The 17,738-nt window shown below is 54.0% G+C and overlaps 1 protein-coding gene across 4 annotated transcripts in view; it reads left to right on the top strand.

Moving 5' to 3' along the window:
• TTC39A (tetratricopeptide repeat domain 39A) overlaps positions 1-17,738 on the top strand; it is a 52,646-nt gene that overhangs the window by 20,159 nt on the left and 14,749 nt on the right. For 3 of the 4 annotated variants that reach the window (XM_037043308.1, XM_037043309.1, XM_037043306.1), the window contains exons 2-8: positions 2,090-2,194; positions 9,681-9,812; positions 10,656-10,732; positions 11,985-12,052; positions 13,808-13,872; positions 15,846-15,945; positions 17,345-17,410. In XM_037043308.1, coding sequence (XP_036899203.1) covers positions 2,090-2,194; positions 9,681-9,812; positions 10,656-10,732; positions 11,985-12,052; positions 13,808-13,872; positions 15,846-15,945; positions 17,345-17,410 — 613 coding nt within the window. Of the gene's footprint in view, positions 1-2,089; positions 2,195-9,183; positions 9,251-9,675; positions 9,813-10,655; positions 10,733-11,984; positions 12,053-13,807; positions 13,873-15,845; positions 15,946-17,344; positions 17,411-17,738 lie in introns of those variants that run through there. The other variant, XM_037043310.1, reaches the window with a different exon arrangement.

Raw genomic sequence — 17,738 nt, forward strand, 5'->3', positions numbered from 1 at the left:
AGTTCTTCTTGCACCATCTTTTGGGCTGTTCGTGCCTGTTCCTTAGCAGGAACGGAGCCCTAAAGTGTTCACTAGAGCAGGGCAACTAAGTCGCTGGGTTGTGACGTTGTATGTGGGGGTGGGGTCAAAGAGGGACAATGGCTTCCCGCCTGCCGCCTGCCGCTGCGTCCCCCACCGGCGCCGCAGCCACCACCGTCACCAGGCCCACGCGTTTGGTCCCACTGCACTCGAGTGTGCCACCGCGGTCAGCCCTCTACCACTGGGTTTGCCCCCTGGGTCCTGTGTGGTCCGTCTCACTGTGCACGAATGTGCGACCTCAGTCAGTCTGCCCCACACCCCGACTGGTTCCGGGCTGCCTGTACGCCTAGGTCGGGGGATCTTTCCTGCCCGACCCAGCTCTGCTGCTGGCTCCACCTCTCTTACCGTCCCCGTTGAACAGTTCGTAGTTGTCGGACTTCCGTATAATTCCATTTTCTGGTCTTTGGGTGTGTCCTAGTTCTCCAAACCTTTGTTGTATTCAAACTTGGTTGTGGGAGAAGGCACAGTGTTTCCACCTATGCCTCCATCTTGGCGGAAGTCCTGGCCAAGCGTATTTGAAAAAGAACAAAGTGAAGTTTCTGGAGATGAAAAATACAACTATTGAAATGAGTGAATTAGTGAATAGAAGATCTAAAGAAATCACTGAGACTCTAACAGAGAGAGTCAAAGAGGTAGCAAAGAAGAGAGTGAAGAGACATGAAATACAGAGCAAAACGGTCTAACAGAGAGAGAGAAGGGGTGGAAGGGGGAGTCTTCCCTGAGACCCGGCTCTGGGGGGCACTGGCCACTGCAGGCGGCGGGCTAAGAGGTGTTCAGGAGGGAGAACCGACAGGGCTTAGGGATGGAGTCGACAACAGAGGACTGGGTTCAGGATGACTGAAATTTCGGGCTTGAGGAACTGGGTTGTGGGGGTGTCGTTTATCAAAGACTTGGGGAGAACAGATTTGGGAGAACAAACAAGAGTTCGTTTTTGCATGGGACAAGTTTCAGTTTGCCCGGGGAAGACCCACTGATGCACCACAGGGGAGGAGACTGGGCCTTAGAGCTGGGCCTTAAGGTGTGTGTAGGGAGGGACTGGTGCAGAAGGGACTCAGTCTTCATTTGGGGGGAAAGGATCCTCGGCAGGATCACGGAGGCCCATTTTGGAAGCTTTTCTTCCTCCAAAGAGACGTCTTGAGAAGAGACAGTCTCAAAATCTTCAGGTAGGACTTCGGGAGCTTCTAGTTTCATCTCTCATTTTCAAATGGGGACGCTGAGGCCAGAAAAGTCAGAGATTTGCTCGCTTAACCTCAGACTCTCTTCATTCATTCACTCACTCACTTAGCAGATACTTATCAGAAACTCATTTTATACCAGATACTAGATGCTGGGGGTATGGCAGGAAACAAAACAAAGATTGTGCTCTCAGGAAGCATGTATTTCAGCAGCAAGAGAGAAACTGTAAACACAAACACAAAAATAAGTAAAAACTACGTGTCAGGAAGTGGTAAGAGCTATAGAGAAGTATAAGGACCGGAAGATGTTGGAGGTGCTGTTGGGAAGGCCCGGGCAGCCCTTACAGGCCCGTGCCCACCGCAGCCCATTGTGACAGAGCCTCTGGGGTTCTAGAGCACTGGCCTGGGGCGGCCCAGAGAAGGCCTAGGGAAAAGGCCTGAAAAGGAGCAGGAAAAGGACTGAAGTGGAACTGAGTGGGTGGTGTGCCCCCTACGGGGGCACAGAAAAACCCAATGGGTCAGAAGGGCCACAAAGATTCTCTTTACACTTGCGAGGGGTAAGATAAATCTGTCTTCCTTGCCCCGCTGTTCTCGGTCCCCCTCAACCCCCTCCACCCCCTCCACCACATCTCAGATGTCACTCCAATCTGCCCTCCTCCCACCTTTAGGAACATTTAGAAGTGGGTCCAAATTGTCCTTGTGTCCCAACAGGCAGCCTGGAGGAGCTTGTGACAGGCATTTGAGGCCCCCCAGGGAGGTCGGTGGGTCCTGAGAGGCTGTTCTGTGCAGGAGTGGGGTTGGAGTCGCCGGAGTCACGCCCACATGTCTCTCCTCAGGACTGCTGTGAGCAGCCTCCACGAGGCCCTGGACCAGTGCATGATCGCCCTGGACCTCTTCCTCACCAACCAGTTCTCAGAAGCACTCAGCTACCTCAGGCCCAGGTGAGTCTCAAGCCCAGGTTGGGGGTAGGAGGTGTGCCTGTGTGTGCACTTGGGGGGGCCCACGTGTGAGTGTAGGGACAGGGGTTGTGGGGTCATGGAGAACCAGACATCTTCTGTGAGAGAGCCCCTAGTAACTGAACGCCTTCAGCCTTCTGGGTCACAGTGACCCCTGGGAGCCCCATAAACACAGCCCTGTTCCACAGCTGTGAGCAGCCAGCCCTCCCCAAGGTCACTGTGACTTCCTTCCTCTTAACTTCTTCTGGCCTCTTCTATTTTGATTTCCTGTTCCCACTGAACCCACCAGGGGCTTCTCCCCCGTCAGTTAACACAACCCCTTTTCTTTATTTTCTCCCAAAGTGCTAAAGACTAGGGCTGCCTTTTTGGGTAATAATCACAGTCATTTAGCCAATTCTTCTAGGGTTTACTGTCTTATTTCTAAATGATATGTTTATACTGGTATTTTTCACTTTTCAGTTTTTCAGAAACTGAAATTAACATAAAATCCACTCTGTTACTTTCTACTTTTAGACATCATCTACGGGTAAACAAGAGGTTAGCTTTCCTGTACCTCTGCCCCATCTCCCTTCCCTCGCCTCCCTCTTATCATTGTATCACAATATTTGGCTAAATCAACAATGAGTGTTTACTTATTATAACTATGTAGTTAATGCGCACCACAGAGACAAGTTGTACATTGTAAGAGTACATTTCCTTTCCAGAGTTACTAATTGTCTCATTTTTTTTCACTTGCCTAATTTACTATACATTTTCCCTGAATTCTTTATAACCACTCTGTCAGACCCTACTATTGCGAGCTCTTCCCAAAAAGCTCAGACATGTCAGGTGGGCACTCAGTCTTCCTTGTCCCGGAAACCTGTCCCCTGGAGGACGGTCCTGTCTCTGGCCCCATCCCGGCTGTCTCCCAGAACTCCCCCCGGCTTTTTCTCTCTTGAATCCTCTCTCATTTTACCAGAGCATGACCTCTAGAAACTTCTTAAGAAACTGTTGCGTGAATATAATTCTTTCTCATCAGAATTTTGAAGGTATTATGCCTTGTTTTCTAGTCTCTGCTATAGCTGTGAGAACCCTAATTCTTCTCACTTTGCACATGACCTTTATTCCTCTCCAGGAAAGCTGAGGCTCTTCTCTTTTATTTCTGCACGTCGTAAACTTCACAATGACATGCTGGAATGTAGTTGGGGTTTTTTTAAACATTTCATTTATTTATTCTTAGAGAGAGGGGAAAGGAGGGAGAAAGAGAGGGAGAGAAATGTCAATGTGTGAGACATACATGATCAGTTGCCTCTCGCATGCCTCCAATTGAGGACCTGGCCCCAGGCATGTGCCCTGACTGGGAATTGAACCAGCGATTTTTTGGCCAACACGCAGTCCGCTGAGCCACACCAGCCAGGGCTGCAGGCCTTTTTATTTGGTACATTAAACTTGAGACTGTGTTTCAGTTCTAGGAAATTCTCTTGTATCATCCCTCCATGTTCAGTTTCCCCTTCTTGAACTGCTTTTAAGTTAGATGTCAGACTTCCTCAGTCAGCCCTCTTCTAAGCCTCTTATCACCCCCTGCCCCCAATTCAAAATTTCTTATCTTTTTCCTTCTTTTTTCTGATTTCCCGGAGATCTCCTCAATCTTATCCTTAAATCCTTCTACTGACTTTTTTTTATTGCTGAAATTAGCATATGTGATTAATTTCCTCCTCCTCCTCCTTGTTCTCTAAATCTTCTCAGTATCTGTATCTGTATTTGGGATGTGAGAGTCTTTAGCACAGGGTCTGGCACAGAGCAAGCACCTGAATGAGTATTTATTGTCATTATTACCACAGAATATTATCTCTTTCAAACAGGTTTTATTCTTTTCCTGTGTAATCTCAGCCTTCCCCAGGTTCCCTATGCTGTTTCATGAGGGAGGCCTCTACTTGGGGGGGCTTTCTGTAATGCCCACTGTTGCCTGGCTGTTTACATGGTCATATTTGGGAGCGAGTTTCTTAAAGGGCCGACTGGAAAGTCCAAGCCAAGCAGCCTTGTAACTGGTGGCATCAACTTCACGATGATCTGGCCCCAGATGTCCGCTTCTCAGGAGAAGCCTCCTCCATTCCTCAGCCTGGACAGGGAGCCCGGCGGCCTACACTCAGGGTTGGGGTGGGGGTGGGGCCTAATCGTGTCTGGGGCCTGCTTACCCTCAATCCATCTCTTCAGCTCTTGGTTGTCCTCTGCCACACCTGGTTCCTCAAGCTCCTAGGAAAAGCAAAGAGTGAGGCCAGGGGTCCTCCTTCCCCAAGTCCCCAAGCCTGAGCTGTTCAACTTCTCTAGTCTTGACTGACCCATTCATTGTTCTGCCGGGGTCAGTGGCTCAGCTCCTGGGGGGCAGGGGTTCCAAGGCATGATGGTTACCATGCGTCTTACAGCAGGGCTCCCACCGCAGCCCCCTCACCTCATGCCCACCCTCCAAGGGGATCGGGCCTGAGGTGGGGTAGGACTGGGCAAGCAGAGGTCTACAGCCCGAGTGCAGCCATCATCTGAGACAGGCCAAGCCTCTTCCTGCTCGGTCCCCAAACATCCAGTGTCCCCTTCCAGTGTCTTTGGAAGGCTCCTGACTCCACTTCCATCCTGGTCATTACCTGCCCCTTACTTGGCCCTGACCCCCAGACTGTGGCTGCCTTCCCTCGGTGGCCAGGCTGCCCGGGGCACGGCTGCTCTGCCTGTCCTACCCACTCCAAGCACAGACACTGGCCTGACTCCTTCTCCCCTAAAGCCCAGCTAAGACTGGGCCATCCTGTCTAACTCTAAACTGTCCTGCAGACATGGGGCCAACAGAAAGGAGGCGGAGCCCAGGGGAAACTGTTAGAACCAGAAGCCAGCTGCACCCCGTCCCTCAAGTTGTGCCCACCACAGAGTCCCAAGTGACCCCCCTGCGGCCCCTCCTCATCACCTTCCCTCATCTTAAAGGTGGCACCACAGAGAGACGGTCTTCCTGTGAGGCCACCTTTTCCCACACACGGAAGGCAGCGTAGCTTCTCTTTATCCCTATTCCAGAAAAGGATCTTTGCTTTCTTTCTGAATTTAAGAGTTTTCCCCTAAACAGTAGATGTCAGTAGCACACTCCTCATGCCCCTGTGGCAAACAAAAAATGTTTCCAGATATGGCCAAATGTCTGGAGGTGGCAAAAATACCTCTCCACCCCAGATGAGGACCACTGCTCTCCAGAAAACAATTCTTGCTCGAAATGGCCTCCCCTCCGCAGTCATTGCGGTTGAAGCTTGGAACGACGTTGGTCTTCAGTTCCATTTACTGTTCCTCGCTGTTTACTCAGTGTCTCCTTTCATCGTCCTAATCCCAGGCAGTGGGGACGTTACTGCTCTTTTGCCTTCAGAGAGCTCCTGCTTGCCCCGCTCCTTCCGTTTGTCACTGGTTGAGTAGTGTTGTCTTTGTTTCAAGTTCATTTTGATGGATGCCGTGTCTGTCCCTGAACACTGTCTCTGGGATCTGGTAGCTACTCCATTTCGGTCTTCTTGATAAAAAAAATGACCACAGCTGACAAGTTGCAGAGCCAGGATTCAAGTCAGGCCCACCCAGCCCCACAACCCACGGCCTCTAGGGCTGTCTCAGATCTTGAGCAGGTGGAGAAGTTTACTCTGGGTGGGAGGACTGGCACCTGCCTCCTCCACCACGAGGGAGGGAAGGGGGTTGATCGGACATGTGCCAAGTACGGGAAGTTCAGAGTGTTTTCATGCTATGCCCTGGGGTCCGCCGAGAAAAGAGGCAAAGCCCCTGGCTGAGAGTGAGGGGCAGGCTGGTGCTAGGTGTGAGGGGGAGAGGGAAAAAGTTCTAGTGTGACAGGCCTGGCTGGGGTTGGTGGCCTCTGTTCAGAGTGTGCCTATGTGGCTGGTGGCTTCCTCCAGGGTTGGATGGGGCAAAGTGGGCAGTTGCGCGGCCATGGTTCCTAAGTGGGTGCAGCAGGAGGTTGGAAGGCTGAGCAACGAGTATTTCACAAGAAAGCGGCTGCTGTGAAGAAGTAAGTTGAGACATCAGGAAGAGAAGACAGGCTGGAGTGGGGGGAGGGGCGGGGGTGCTGAGCCAAAGTGGGAGGGTAGGGAGGGGGCATCATTTCGGGCTCCGGAGGCAGAGGCATTCTGTGGTATGACGATGAGGTCAAGGTGTGATCCATGGGAAGGGGTGATTTGGGCACCTGTTCCTGGTTCACTCAGCAAAACCTCATGAGTGTTCGCATGGGCCCAGCCGTGTGCTGGGTTCTGGGGCTGCGGTACTGAGCAAGGCTTGGGCTATTCTCAGTGGAACAAGCAATGAGGGGTGTCTCGGGAGTTATACCTGAACCCCAAGCTCGTGGGGAGGGGCTAGCCAGGAAGGCTTTAGGACTGGCCACAATTTCTGGGGCTCATTGCAGGATGAAAATATGGGGTCCTATTAAAAAATTATTAAGGATTTCAAGACAGTAATAGCAGAACATCAAACCAAGGAAGCGTGGGGTCTTTTCAGGCATGAGGCCCAGTGCCACTGCACAGATTCCATCTTGCAGCCAGCCCCGGACGTCTTCCTGGAGGAGGTGACACTGAGGCTGAGGTGGGCTGGGTGAGGAGTCAGCCAGGTGGAGGACATTTCTAGGCAGAAGGAACATTGTGCATAGGCCTTACAATGATGGAGGGAGGGTCTGGTGCATTTGGGGAACAGAGGCACTTGGCCTGGTTGGAGTGAGGAGAGCTGAAGCAGGTCCCAGGAGGGAGAGGGCTGGGTGGTGGAAGGGGGGCTGGGAGCACCAGTGCCCTGCAAGGTGGTAGGGCTGGAGAAGAGGGCAGTGAGGTGGGGTCTGAGAGGACCTGGGAGTGCGATAGGAGGGCTTTGACTACAGTAAAGGAAATACAAAGGGAGGCGGTAGGGTGCTGTCCCTGCCTTTCGGTCTAGTGCAGCTGCCCAGAGAGGCCCTCGGAAGTGGGGCCTCAGGCTGGGACTGAGGGCGTGCCCCAGGAAGGATCAGTGGGGGTTGGGTCAGAGCCAGGAGACCCCGATGATGGGGACAAGGATGGCAGACAAGCAGCTGACAAGGGCCTGAGACTTGGCTACTGGTGGAAGAGGCCACTGGGCTTAACTGACCTCCAGGTGGCCATGGAGTCCCTGGTTCCACACCAGCTCTTCTGAGGGCTCTTCCAGTGCCCTCCCCATCTTGAGAGTCGGTCTGGACCCAGAAGGTGAGACCCTGGTGGGCATCATGTCCCATAGCTGGTCTAGCTCAGAGGTGAGGGGGCTGTTGCTCCCAGGGGGCTGGACGCTGTATGTGCAAACGAGGTCTGTGGCGTGCAAACTGAACTTGGAGTGTTTGAGGTCAGGGAGGTTGTGATACCTCTGTATCCCAAATCCCAGTCCGTTCCATAGTTGGGGAGCTTCCAGGTGGTGGGCTGGGGAAGGGCCAGGAGCATGCTGTGGCCTTGGGCCTCAGACTGGAAATTCCACTTTGCCTGCCAGCTTCCCTGGGATGGGGTGGGGGGTGGGGGATGCTGTTCCTCCTTATGGGCTCAGCACCAGCCTGGGTTCAGCACGTGGGTTAGGTGGGTGGAGCTGGGGTGGGAGTAAGGGGAGAGAGGAAAAGAAAGGTAGGGGCTTGAGAATTAGAGAGGCTTGTTGGGAGGGGGCATGGGTCTGTGTGCTGGGGGGAGAGACCCCTCCCCATGGAGAAAGCTTTCATCCAGGGTAATGACTCTTGACCCTGGCTGGACACAGAGGGACTCACATTTGTTGATCATTGGCCATATGGCATCCTATTTAAGCCACCCAAGGTCTGGGAGAGAAGGATTATTGTATCCCTTATACAGAGAAGAAACTTGAGGCTCAGAGAGGCTGCAAGACTCACCAGAACCACACAGCTGGTAACTAGCAAGGCCAAGATTCCAACCTGTGTCTGAGGGACTCTGAAGCCTGAGCTCTGCCCCCACCACCGGCTGTGGACTCCTTGCCACAGCCTCTGCCCTCAGTTCTAGCAGAGATCTGGGGGGTGTCCCGACTGGGCTGGTGAGGGGTGGACCAGCCATTCGTCTCCTTCCCAAACCTTTGACTTCCAAGGATAATGTTACCTGAGAGCCACTCAGAAGTGGGGGAAAAAAAGCAACTTAATTTACAGAGGTGTTTCATGAATGAGAAAAGCAGGAAAATGCATAAAGTCACATGATTATGATTATACTATAGAACAGTCTATAAACCTTGGTCATCCTTTTGCTCTGCAGTTTTGGGTGTAAGCCTAGCACTTAGGAGTTTCATAACTAATTAACAAGGGGATGAAGGGAAGGGAGCGAAACCACTGTAGCACCTACTGTGTGCCAAGCAAGGGTACCCCCCAGCCAGCACCACAAGGAGCTGGGCAGGCCAGCATCATCGCCCCCATTTTGCAGAAGCATAAATCAAGGCCCAGCCACACTCTGACTTCCCCACATACAGAGAGGGACTGGCTTTGTTCTCATCCCTCCCTGCCTGCCACTCTCTTCATGTGTTAGACTGAACGTCCCCACCCTCACCCCCCGCCCCAGCACACCCTTTCATTGAGGGCTAGAGGGGATGGCTGCTGCCTGAGGTAGGTAGGCTTGTTTGGTCCTGTACATGGTGCTGAGGACAGACATGTGTCCCCCACAAGCTCTGTCCCTGCGGTGCCCGTGGTCTGGGGAGAGAGCTGTGCTTCTGCAGATGTAGGTCCGGTGGGGACCTTGCTATGGTCACAGACGCCTGCCCCCTGAGGAGGGAGCCCTGGGCTCCCAGTGGCCTGGGAGGCATTCAAAGGCCTTGACAGTCAGGCGACATGAGGGTAGGGAAAGGACCTTTCAAGCTGAGGGAACAGTATGAGCAAAGACCTGGGAGGAGGAAGAGCGTGGGATTTTCTTGAGGAAGGCACATGTGGTTCAGTCTTGACTGTGACCAGATCACAGAGTGGAAGCGACAAGAGGGCTGGGCTGGAGAGGTGGGCAGGGCCTGCACCGCCTGGAGCCTCGGACCTGAGTGTTATCTCACGGATGTTGGAGCTACAGAGGGTTTAACCAGAGAGAGACACGTCCAGTAGATGGTGGAATGGGAAGAGGTGGGAGGCCAGTGAGGAGGTCCAGGAAACAAGCACTGGACAAGGCCGGTGGTGGGGCTTAAGGAAGAAGAGATCCCTCCGACAGGACCTGGGCTCCGCCCGTGGGGGGCAGGGCAGAGGTGAGGGGCCAGTCCTGGCCGAGGGAAGGGAAGTGTGGCCTAGGGCCAATTTTAACTGAGCCTTCACAGCAGCCTAGTTGCTGCTCTCTGTACAGAACGGAAGAGAAACTGAGGCTCAGATTTGGAAAGTCACTTACAGCCCCTCAGCTGGGATCTGAGGTCTTTAGACCTTGGGCAAGGTCTCCCCATGCAGATGGGAGAGGGGATGGTGGCTGGTTGACACAGGGCTGGCGGTCTCTGGAGTCCTAGGAGTTGGGGCTCTCATGTCCTTTCTCTCCGGCAGGACCAAGGAGAGCATGTACCACTCGCTGACGTATGCCACCATCCTGGAGATGCAGGCCATGATGACCTTTGACCCTCAGGACATCCTGCTCGCTGGCAACATGATGAAGGAGGCGCAGTTGCTGTGTCAGAGGTCAGGCCGTGGGGCGGGCAGGGCTGAAGGGTGGCGAGGCCCATCCTTCTGTCACGCTGGCCTATCCTGGTGCCTAAAGTGCTGTGTGATGACTGCTGCTCCTTTTGGCTAAAAGGATGTGTCCCCAAGTGCTAACACCTGTCTCTGTCAGCACTGCCTTGGTACCTTCTTGTCCGAGCCACTGACTTAGCAGCTCCCAGGGGCCAGGTGTGATTGGGAGGAGACCAAACCTGGCTGTCCCTTAATAACTCTTTGGCCTTGGGCGAGTCCCTCTGGGGACTCGGCTCTCCCTGTCTATAAAATGGGTGTGATGATAGGGTTGTCACGGGGGCTGCAGGAAAGTGCCATCGCAGGACCTGGCATGTAACGGTGTTCAGTATATGCTTAAATCAATGAGGTGACAGACCCTGCGTGTGGTGCACATGTGGCCGTCATTTGGCGGGGGCTAGGCCCCGTGCTGGGTGCTGGCCACCCAGGGAATCGTCAGACCTGGGCGGCTTGACGCACACACTGCCTGGTGGGAAGACAGCCAGCGACAGTAGCAGCCCAGCCTGGTGCCTAAGGGGTCGTGGAGGAGCAGGAAAGGCTTTGGGAGGAGGTGGTGCCAGAGCTGGTGAAGGATGACTAGGAGCAGTGAGGGAGGGGGAGCTCCACGCAGAGGGAAGAGCCAGGACACCAGTGTGAGAAAGCCCTGGATTTGGGGGAGTTGCCAGTTCAGCATGGGGCTGAGGCGGGGGCTGAGGCGGGGGCTGGGTCCTACTGGAGGGGCAGATACAGTCAGAGTCCAGCTGGGACCCTCACGCACCTTCCCTGAATGATGGGAGGCCCCTTTTCCCTCCCTAGGCACCGGAAGAAGTCCTCCGTGACAGATTCATTCAGCAGCCTGGTGCACCGCCCCACTATGGATCAGTTCACGGAAGGTGTGGCCTCCCTCATCCAGGATGTCTTCTCCATCCTGCTGGCCCCAGGCAGCCCAGTTCCAGGCCTGGGAGGGGCAGGAAGGGGCAGTTATCCTCCCAGTCCCACTGAGGGGGCAGGGCCCTGGCCTGATGCCGGGACCCACGTGGGCCAAACCTGGGGCCTTTGGAGGAGTGGCCCTCAGGTGATGGGAGAGCAAACAAGACTCACTGCCTTGATGGCAGTACCTGCTAAGGGCCTGGAAATCCAGGAAGGAAAATGCTGTCGTAGAGTCTATGTACTTGGTTCCTCAGGCCAGGGGGGCCCCGCATTGCATGTGCAGTTAGGTTTACCGGCTTGACCGCAGTAGTGGTCGACCCCTGTGCCCAGGGGGAATGTGGGCTAGAAGCTGACACTCGAGGGGAGGGAACTGAAAGGGGAGGAGGTGGTCCGGGCTGCCAGCGCCTGCGTGGCGTCTTCAGTTCTGCAAACAGCAGCAGCCACCCAGGAGCGACTTGGGGCTCTTCAATATAGGGGCAAATGTCCTTCCCCACCTGGAGAGCCCTAGAAGATTCCAGCAAGAAACAATGCATGTGATAGTGCCATTCTCTGCTTCATACCCTCCGTAGCTCCCTGTGGCCCACAGGACCAAATCTGTAGTCCTCCCCCAGGTTCAGGGCCCTCTGCCAAAGGAAGGCCCTCTGCACCTGCCCCTGGTCTTTCCTCACCTCTCCCCCAGTTCAACCGTCTGTGCCTCAGCTGTCCCCCAGCATCTCAGTTGTTTGACTCTCCTGGGCTGCTTCCTAGAAAGCTATGGCTTCCTCATTTTCATTCCTTTTTCAACTCAAATGCCCTTTCTTCTGGAAGTCTTCCCTGACCCCTGGGCTGTGTTAGGTCTCCTTTCCTTACTCTCACAGCTTCTTCATTCATCCGTGTAACCCAGCACCTTCTCCTCGCCCGACACCATAACATCAGGGTCTTGGAGCCTAGCCTGGCCACAGTGATGCTCTGGGAGCGGAGAGCAGGCCATGGGCCCTGTGCTGACACTCTGGGTGGTGGGATGGGGGGACCAGGGGCAGGCAAGGGGTCAGGAAATGTAAGCCAATTCGGAACAGCCGTGAGTACCTCACCGCTGACCTGGGTGATGGGTGGAGGATGGAGGGTACTGACTCAGGTTCCCTTTGCTTTTTTGGGAAGTGGGGGTGAGGAGGATTTGGCCCAAGCCTCCTGCCAAGAGTCCCAGGAGGCCACAGGGCTCTGGCTTTCTCCCCACAGAGGAAATCCACGCTGAGGTCTGCTACGCAGAGTGCCTGCTGCAGAGAGCAGCCCTGACTTTCCTGCAGGTAGGAACCCTCCGCTCGTACAAGCAGCCTGGGGATTTCAGACGAGGATTCACCAGGTCAAAGACAGAAGGGCCTGTAGCCGCCAGGATCAGCCCCTTCGTCGTGGTTGAAGTGACACTCCCAGCCCTGGCCAGGCTCAGTAGCAGAGGTCATGGGTTTTAGCTGTTCCACACGGAGCACACGTATCCCATCCGCTACCAGTATGTGCTTCCGGCTCGTGACTGCCGCTTTCCTGCTGAGGGTCACATGGGACACAGGCATTGTCACAAAGCCTGCTTCATACTGATTCGTTCAACCGACAAGTTGACTGGTAGCGTCTACGACGTACCAGGCTTTGTACATACATTACAGGCGTGTAGTTTTTACATACCTTATGCATGCGGCATGCTGGTGTTTATGTACAGCTACATATATTATTTAATTTTCATGTCATAGGCCTGAAAAGGGGAGGGTCTCGGGCGAGGAGCCACTTTCTTCCCCAGGTCACGTGGTTAGCAAATGGCAGAGGTGGGATTCGAACCCAGGTCTGGCCACGAGGAGCTCACGTTCCTTACCACACAGTGGTGACTAGGGGAGCCAGCACCTCATGATTGTACCAAAAAGTTGGGTGAGCATGATCACATATAATCATCATGCAAATATGCACATTAGGGTGGAAAAGCACATATAAAGTTTACTGTTGGGTGCTGTTTATATTTGTTTGCTATTTTTCTATCTTTTTGGACCTCTGGTGATTAGAATTGGATTAATCTTAATCCTTCATTAGGATCACTGTAATAATTGCATCATGAACGGCCTTTTATTTTTTTGTTAATTCTAGTCCTATACATAGTAAACAAACAAACATCCATGAATTGGCGCCCCACCCCCCACCCCACCCCCAGAGAACAGAACATTGCTAAGCAAGTCTCCTCCCCCTCCAGGCCCCTCTTCACCCTGTTCCATGCCTCTCTTCCCAGAGGGAAACCATGAGCTAGAGGTTATGTTCATCATCCCCCACCCTATTGTTTAAAAAACAGCTTCTTCATCTTCCGATTCGTGTCTGAACAGCATATTATGTTTTAGTTGGCTTTAGTCTGTGTGGGACTTGCTTTCTTCACCCCAACCTGTGTGGCTGGGTAACAATCCTTCTGTGAATACACCAGCTTGTTCATTCATTCTCCTCCTGAAGGGCATTTGGGTTGTTTCTGGGCCTTGGCTGCTGTGAACAGCGGTGCTGTAAACATTCTTGAAGGTGACTTCTGCAGCCTGTGTTCATCATTTCTCTTGGGTGTAAACTCAGGAGTTGAACTGCTGGGTGGGCTCTAGGCGTTAGTGCTTTTAAATTACAAACGTGATACACAGCAGCTTGTGAAAAACAAACAATCCCAAACCAGGCATCCCTCTTCCTTTGCCACACCCTGTCCTCACCTACAGGAGGCGCTGTGAACCTTGGGTGAATCACGAGGCCTTTCTCCAAGGGCGCGTAGTACACAGGCTAAAGTGTACCTCAGGCTGGTGTACCTCAGGCTCCAGTGTACCTCAGGCTGGTGAGGGGGGTTTGTAGTCAAATCCAGAGGTCTCGATGAGTAAATAAGACCTTCATCTCAAGTCCCAAGGGTAAGGAGTCTGGTTTGGCTCACCTCTGACCCCATACCCCCAGGGCCCCTCAGAGAGCTGGACCCAGGAAGGGGAAGGCAGAGCCCAGAGCCTTGTGTGGTCTTTCTTGCTGGCTACCCACCCAGGCCCAGGTCTTAGCATCTCTCCCTCCTGCAGGATGAGAACATGGTGAGCTTCATCAAGGGCGGCATCAAAGTTCGAAACAGCTATCAGACCTACAAGTGAGTGGGGCTGGCCTGGGGGGCCTGGGGTACAGTGTCTGCTGCCCCGCATATTGGGCTGCTTTGGGGAGCTGGAGAGCACTCGTTGGAGGCAGGAAGCCCAGAGTGCTGACTGACCCCAGGCCACTATCGGTGCCCTCAGGACTTCTGTTTTCTGGAACACTATTCCCCTTGTTTTCCTGGGTGTGTCTCTCGGTTCCCCTGAGTGCTTACTCTGTGCCTGACCTTGAACTCACAGAATATAAGACATAGATTCTGCATAAACAGCTTGGGCTGGTGAGGGGAGGGGGAAGGACCCGATAATTTTGAGAACAGCAGCAGAACTCCTACACACCTGTTAAGGCCCAGTCCAAACGCCACTTTCCCCATGAAGCCTTCCTTGACGCCTCCAGAACACGGGGAGTTTCCACACACACCCCAAGTCCCCCCTGAGATGGAAGCTACCTGAGGGCCAGATCATTTCTGTGCCATCCGAGTACTGGGCAAGGCGTAGGCCCTGTTTATGGATGAAAGAATGAAGACTCAACAGAGAGCAGTTTTACCTAACACGGCACCACAAATGTCTACCATTCCAAGTAAAAAAGCTCTGAAAGTACGTCTCCCCTCACCCCCACTGCCCGTTTGGCATTAAAAAGTCATTTCCCATAGAAAGTCAACTTGAATTGACCTGAGGCTATTTATCATCTCTTTTCCCCCCATTTAATGTGACCATTTGCCTGCAGAGCTATTTTGAGTTTGATTGCAAGGTATTGCTGGTATAACACCCGTGCAGTACGTGGGCACCACATGCCCTGTGGGCCTGTGCTGGGGATGTGGGAGGGAACCAGACAAGCCTTCTGCCTCCTCTGGTCTCCCCACCAGCTGCCAGCGTGATGTTTGCCAAGTGCAAACCTTGTCAGGCCGCCCTCTGCCAAGTCCTCAGGTTCTTCTTGCCAAGTCATTCCCCAGAGCCCCCCGCCCTCCTCACCACATCTCCCGCTGCACTGCGCCTCGGGCGTTCAGGCACTCCTTCGGCTCTTCAGACGTGCCAAGTTCATTCCTATCTCACGGACTCTGGACACGTTGTCCTCCCTGCCAGGAACATTCTTTCTGTGCCAGGCTCATCCCTCCTCATCCCTTAGTTTTCAGCTCAAATGTCAGCTCCACTGGGAGCCTTCCCTGAACCCAGACTGGGTTAGGCCCCAGCGTTCTTTTTTCAAGGCCTTTCTTACCTTCACAGTTGACTCCGGGGGCGTCTGTCCTGCAGAGAGGCAGACTTGTGAGGGCAGCCGGTTGGTTGCTTTGCTCCCTGCTGCCCTTCAGTGTCCGGCACAGAGAGGCCACAGTCAGTGTTTGCTGATTAAAGGTCCTCGAGGTACTCAAGGCCGGGGAGGAAGACGGGCACACAATTAAAGCTGTCCTGTCCCAGGCAGGCCAGGACGTGGGCGTGGTACAGTTGGTGGCCAGGGGAAAGAGGGCTAGATTCTAACCCAGAGACTCCAGGAGACCTCCTGAAAGAGTGGGTGTTGGAGTTAGCCCAGTGGTTCTCAGCCGGGGGTGATTTTGCACACCTCCCCCATGGGACATTTGGCAATGTCCAGAGACAGGTTGGTTGTCACAGCTGGCATCTAGTGAGTAGGGGCCAGGCATGCTGTTCAGCATCCTGTGATGCACCCCCCCCCCAAGGGTCATGCAGCCTAGAAGGCCAGCAGTGCCCAGGTGGAGAAAGTATTTTAGACAAAACGCAGAGCACAGGCAAATGCCCAGATGCCGGACAAGGCAGGTGCACTATGGCTGATATGGCTGACATTGAGGACAAGGAGTGTGCTCTTCTAGTGGGAGATGTGGGTGGAAACTCCTGGAACATCAGCCTTCTGGACTACCAGGACCGGTGTAAACCTGCGTGAGTCCTGAGGTTGGCTGGGAATGGGGGCAACGCAGGCCCAGCTGGAGGAGCCGCAGCCCCCACTATGTGACTTTGCTTCCCTCTGCAGGGAGCTGGACAGCCTCATGCAGTCCTCGCAATACTGCAAGGGAGAGAACCACAGGCACTTCGTAGGAGGCGTGAAGCTTGGCATGGGTGCCTTCAACCTGGTGAGTGGGAGTGCTCAAGTCCAAGTGTCTGGGTTCAAGATTAGGCTCCCCTGCATGTCCCAGCCGCACGCATGTTCTTTGCTGGGCTCCTGTGCTGGACTCTGTGCCGACCCCAGGACCCAGCAATGAGCAGATATGTTGCAGCCTAAGGTGCTCATAGCTGGGCGGTGGGTGGGCATGGGTGCTGGCACTGGCTCCAGAGTCCCTTCTGTGTATTCCTTCCCAGGTCAAGTTGAAAGTTTGAAATCTACCACAGTGGCAGTATTTAGAGCACCAAAAACTGACAAACAATAAATCAGGACCTTTTCAGCCCTGAGGACCTGGTGGCTGACATTGACTAGTGGGGAGAAGGAGAGAGGCCCGGAAACAGCTGGTGACCCACGGGGAATGGAGAGCCAAACTCCTTTCTGGGGGAAGCTTTCTTCCTGGAGAGGGTGGTATTTGAGCTGGATCTTGGATGACCCATAGGTGGGCGAGGTTTTCCAGGCAGGGAAGGGTACACTAGGCAGAAGGAACAGTGTGAGTAGAACAGGGAGGCTCAGAAGAGCCGTGCCTGCTCCTGGGAGGAGCTGCCGATGGAAAATTTAGCCTCCTGGCCTGGGGACTTTTCCAAACTGTGCGTGTGAGTGTGTGTGTGTGTCTACATAAGGGGGTAGGGAATACAGGGCAGGGCGGTTCTCTCCACTTCAGGCAGAGCCTGTTCCAAGAGCAGGCCTTGGGGCGGGGATCCCTGCCCTGGTCTGAGTTTGTTTCCTTATATGTGAAATGGGAGCAGTGATTCTAGGCTGAGTGCTGAGGAATATAAGCTGCAAAGTGTGTTGGATGCAGGTTATAGCCAAACTCTCCTGGGTTCAAGGACTGGCTCCACCTCTGATGAGCTTTGGAGTCTTGGACATGTCCTGTCACTTACCCGTGCCTGTGTTCCCCCGTCTGTCAAAAGGGACAGTAGTCCCTTCCGTGCAGGAGTGTTCTAAGTATGGAATGCAATGGCGGAGCCCCTGGTGCCAAGCAGGGATTCAATGTAATAACAACTACAAGAGCTGATTATTACATGCAGGCCCCCTTCTATGTGCTTTACACATATTAATTTGACCCATCTGCACAGTACCCTTATGAGGTAGGGGCTCTTATTATTCCCATTTTACAGATGAGGAAACTGAGGCATAGAGAGGATGTGCATTGCCCAAGGTGACCCAGCTGGGAGTGGTGAGACTAGGATTCGGATGCAGTCTGCTCCTGTCACGCTGTAACACTTCTCTATCTGGGGAAGCTGGCTTTCCCGGGACCCCCGGGGGCGTTGCAGACACAAGGCCTGTGGCCCTAGGATTAGACACAGGTCCCGAGTCCCACTGGGCACGCCTGGGCCTGTCCGTGCGCCCATCTGCCTTTGTTCTTGCAGACGCTGTCCATGCTCCCTACTAGGATCCTGCGGCTGCTGGAGTTTGTGGGATTTTCAGGAAACAAGGTAGCTACCTGCTTTCTGGGACCCCCGACCCACTCAGCCCCAGGACTGGAGCTCAGCCAGATGAGGTGGTGCTGAGGGGCCACAAGGCCCAGGTGCCAGTTCTGGCTCAGTCCCCCTCAGTATGTGGCTCTGGACAAGGCCCAAACCTCTTTGGGCCTCAGTCTACCCTCCAGTCAAGTGGGGCCAGTGACCCTGCCTGGTCCCTCCCAAGGTGGAGATCTGGGGCTGGGGAGGCCGTGGAGGGTGGCTCTGTGCAGGGGCCTAGGGGAGTGTTTTCTGGGCTGCACAAGCATCAGGAACTTGGTTCTTGTCCCCTCAGAAGACCTGG

Source organism: Sturnira hondurensis, unplaced genomic scaffold (genome assembly GCF_014824575.4).
Source record: "Sturnira hondurensis isolate 20B ecotype Veracruz unplaced genomic scaffold, ASM1482457v3 Scaffold0004068, whole genome shotgun sequence".
Lineage (NCBI taxonomy): Eukaryota > Metazoa > Chordata > Mammalia > Chiroptera > Phyllostomidae > Sturnira > Sturnira hondurensis.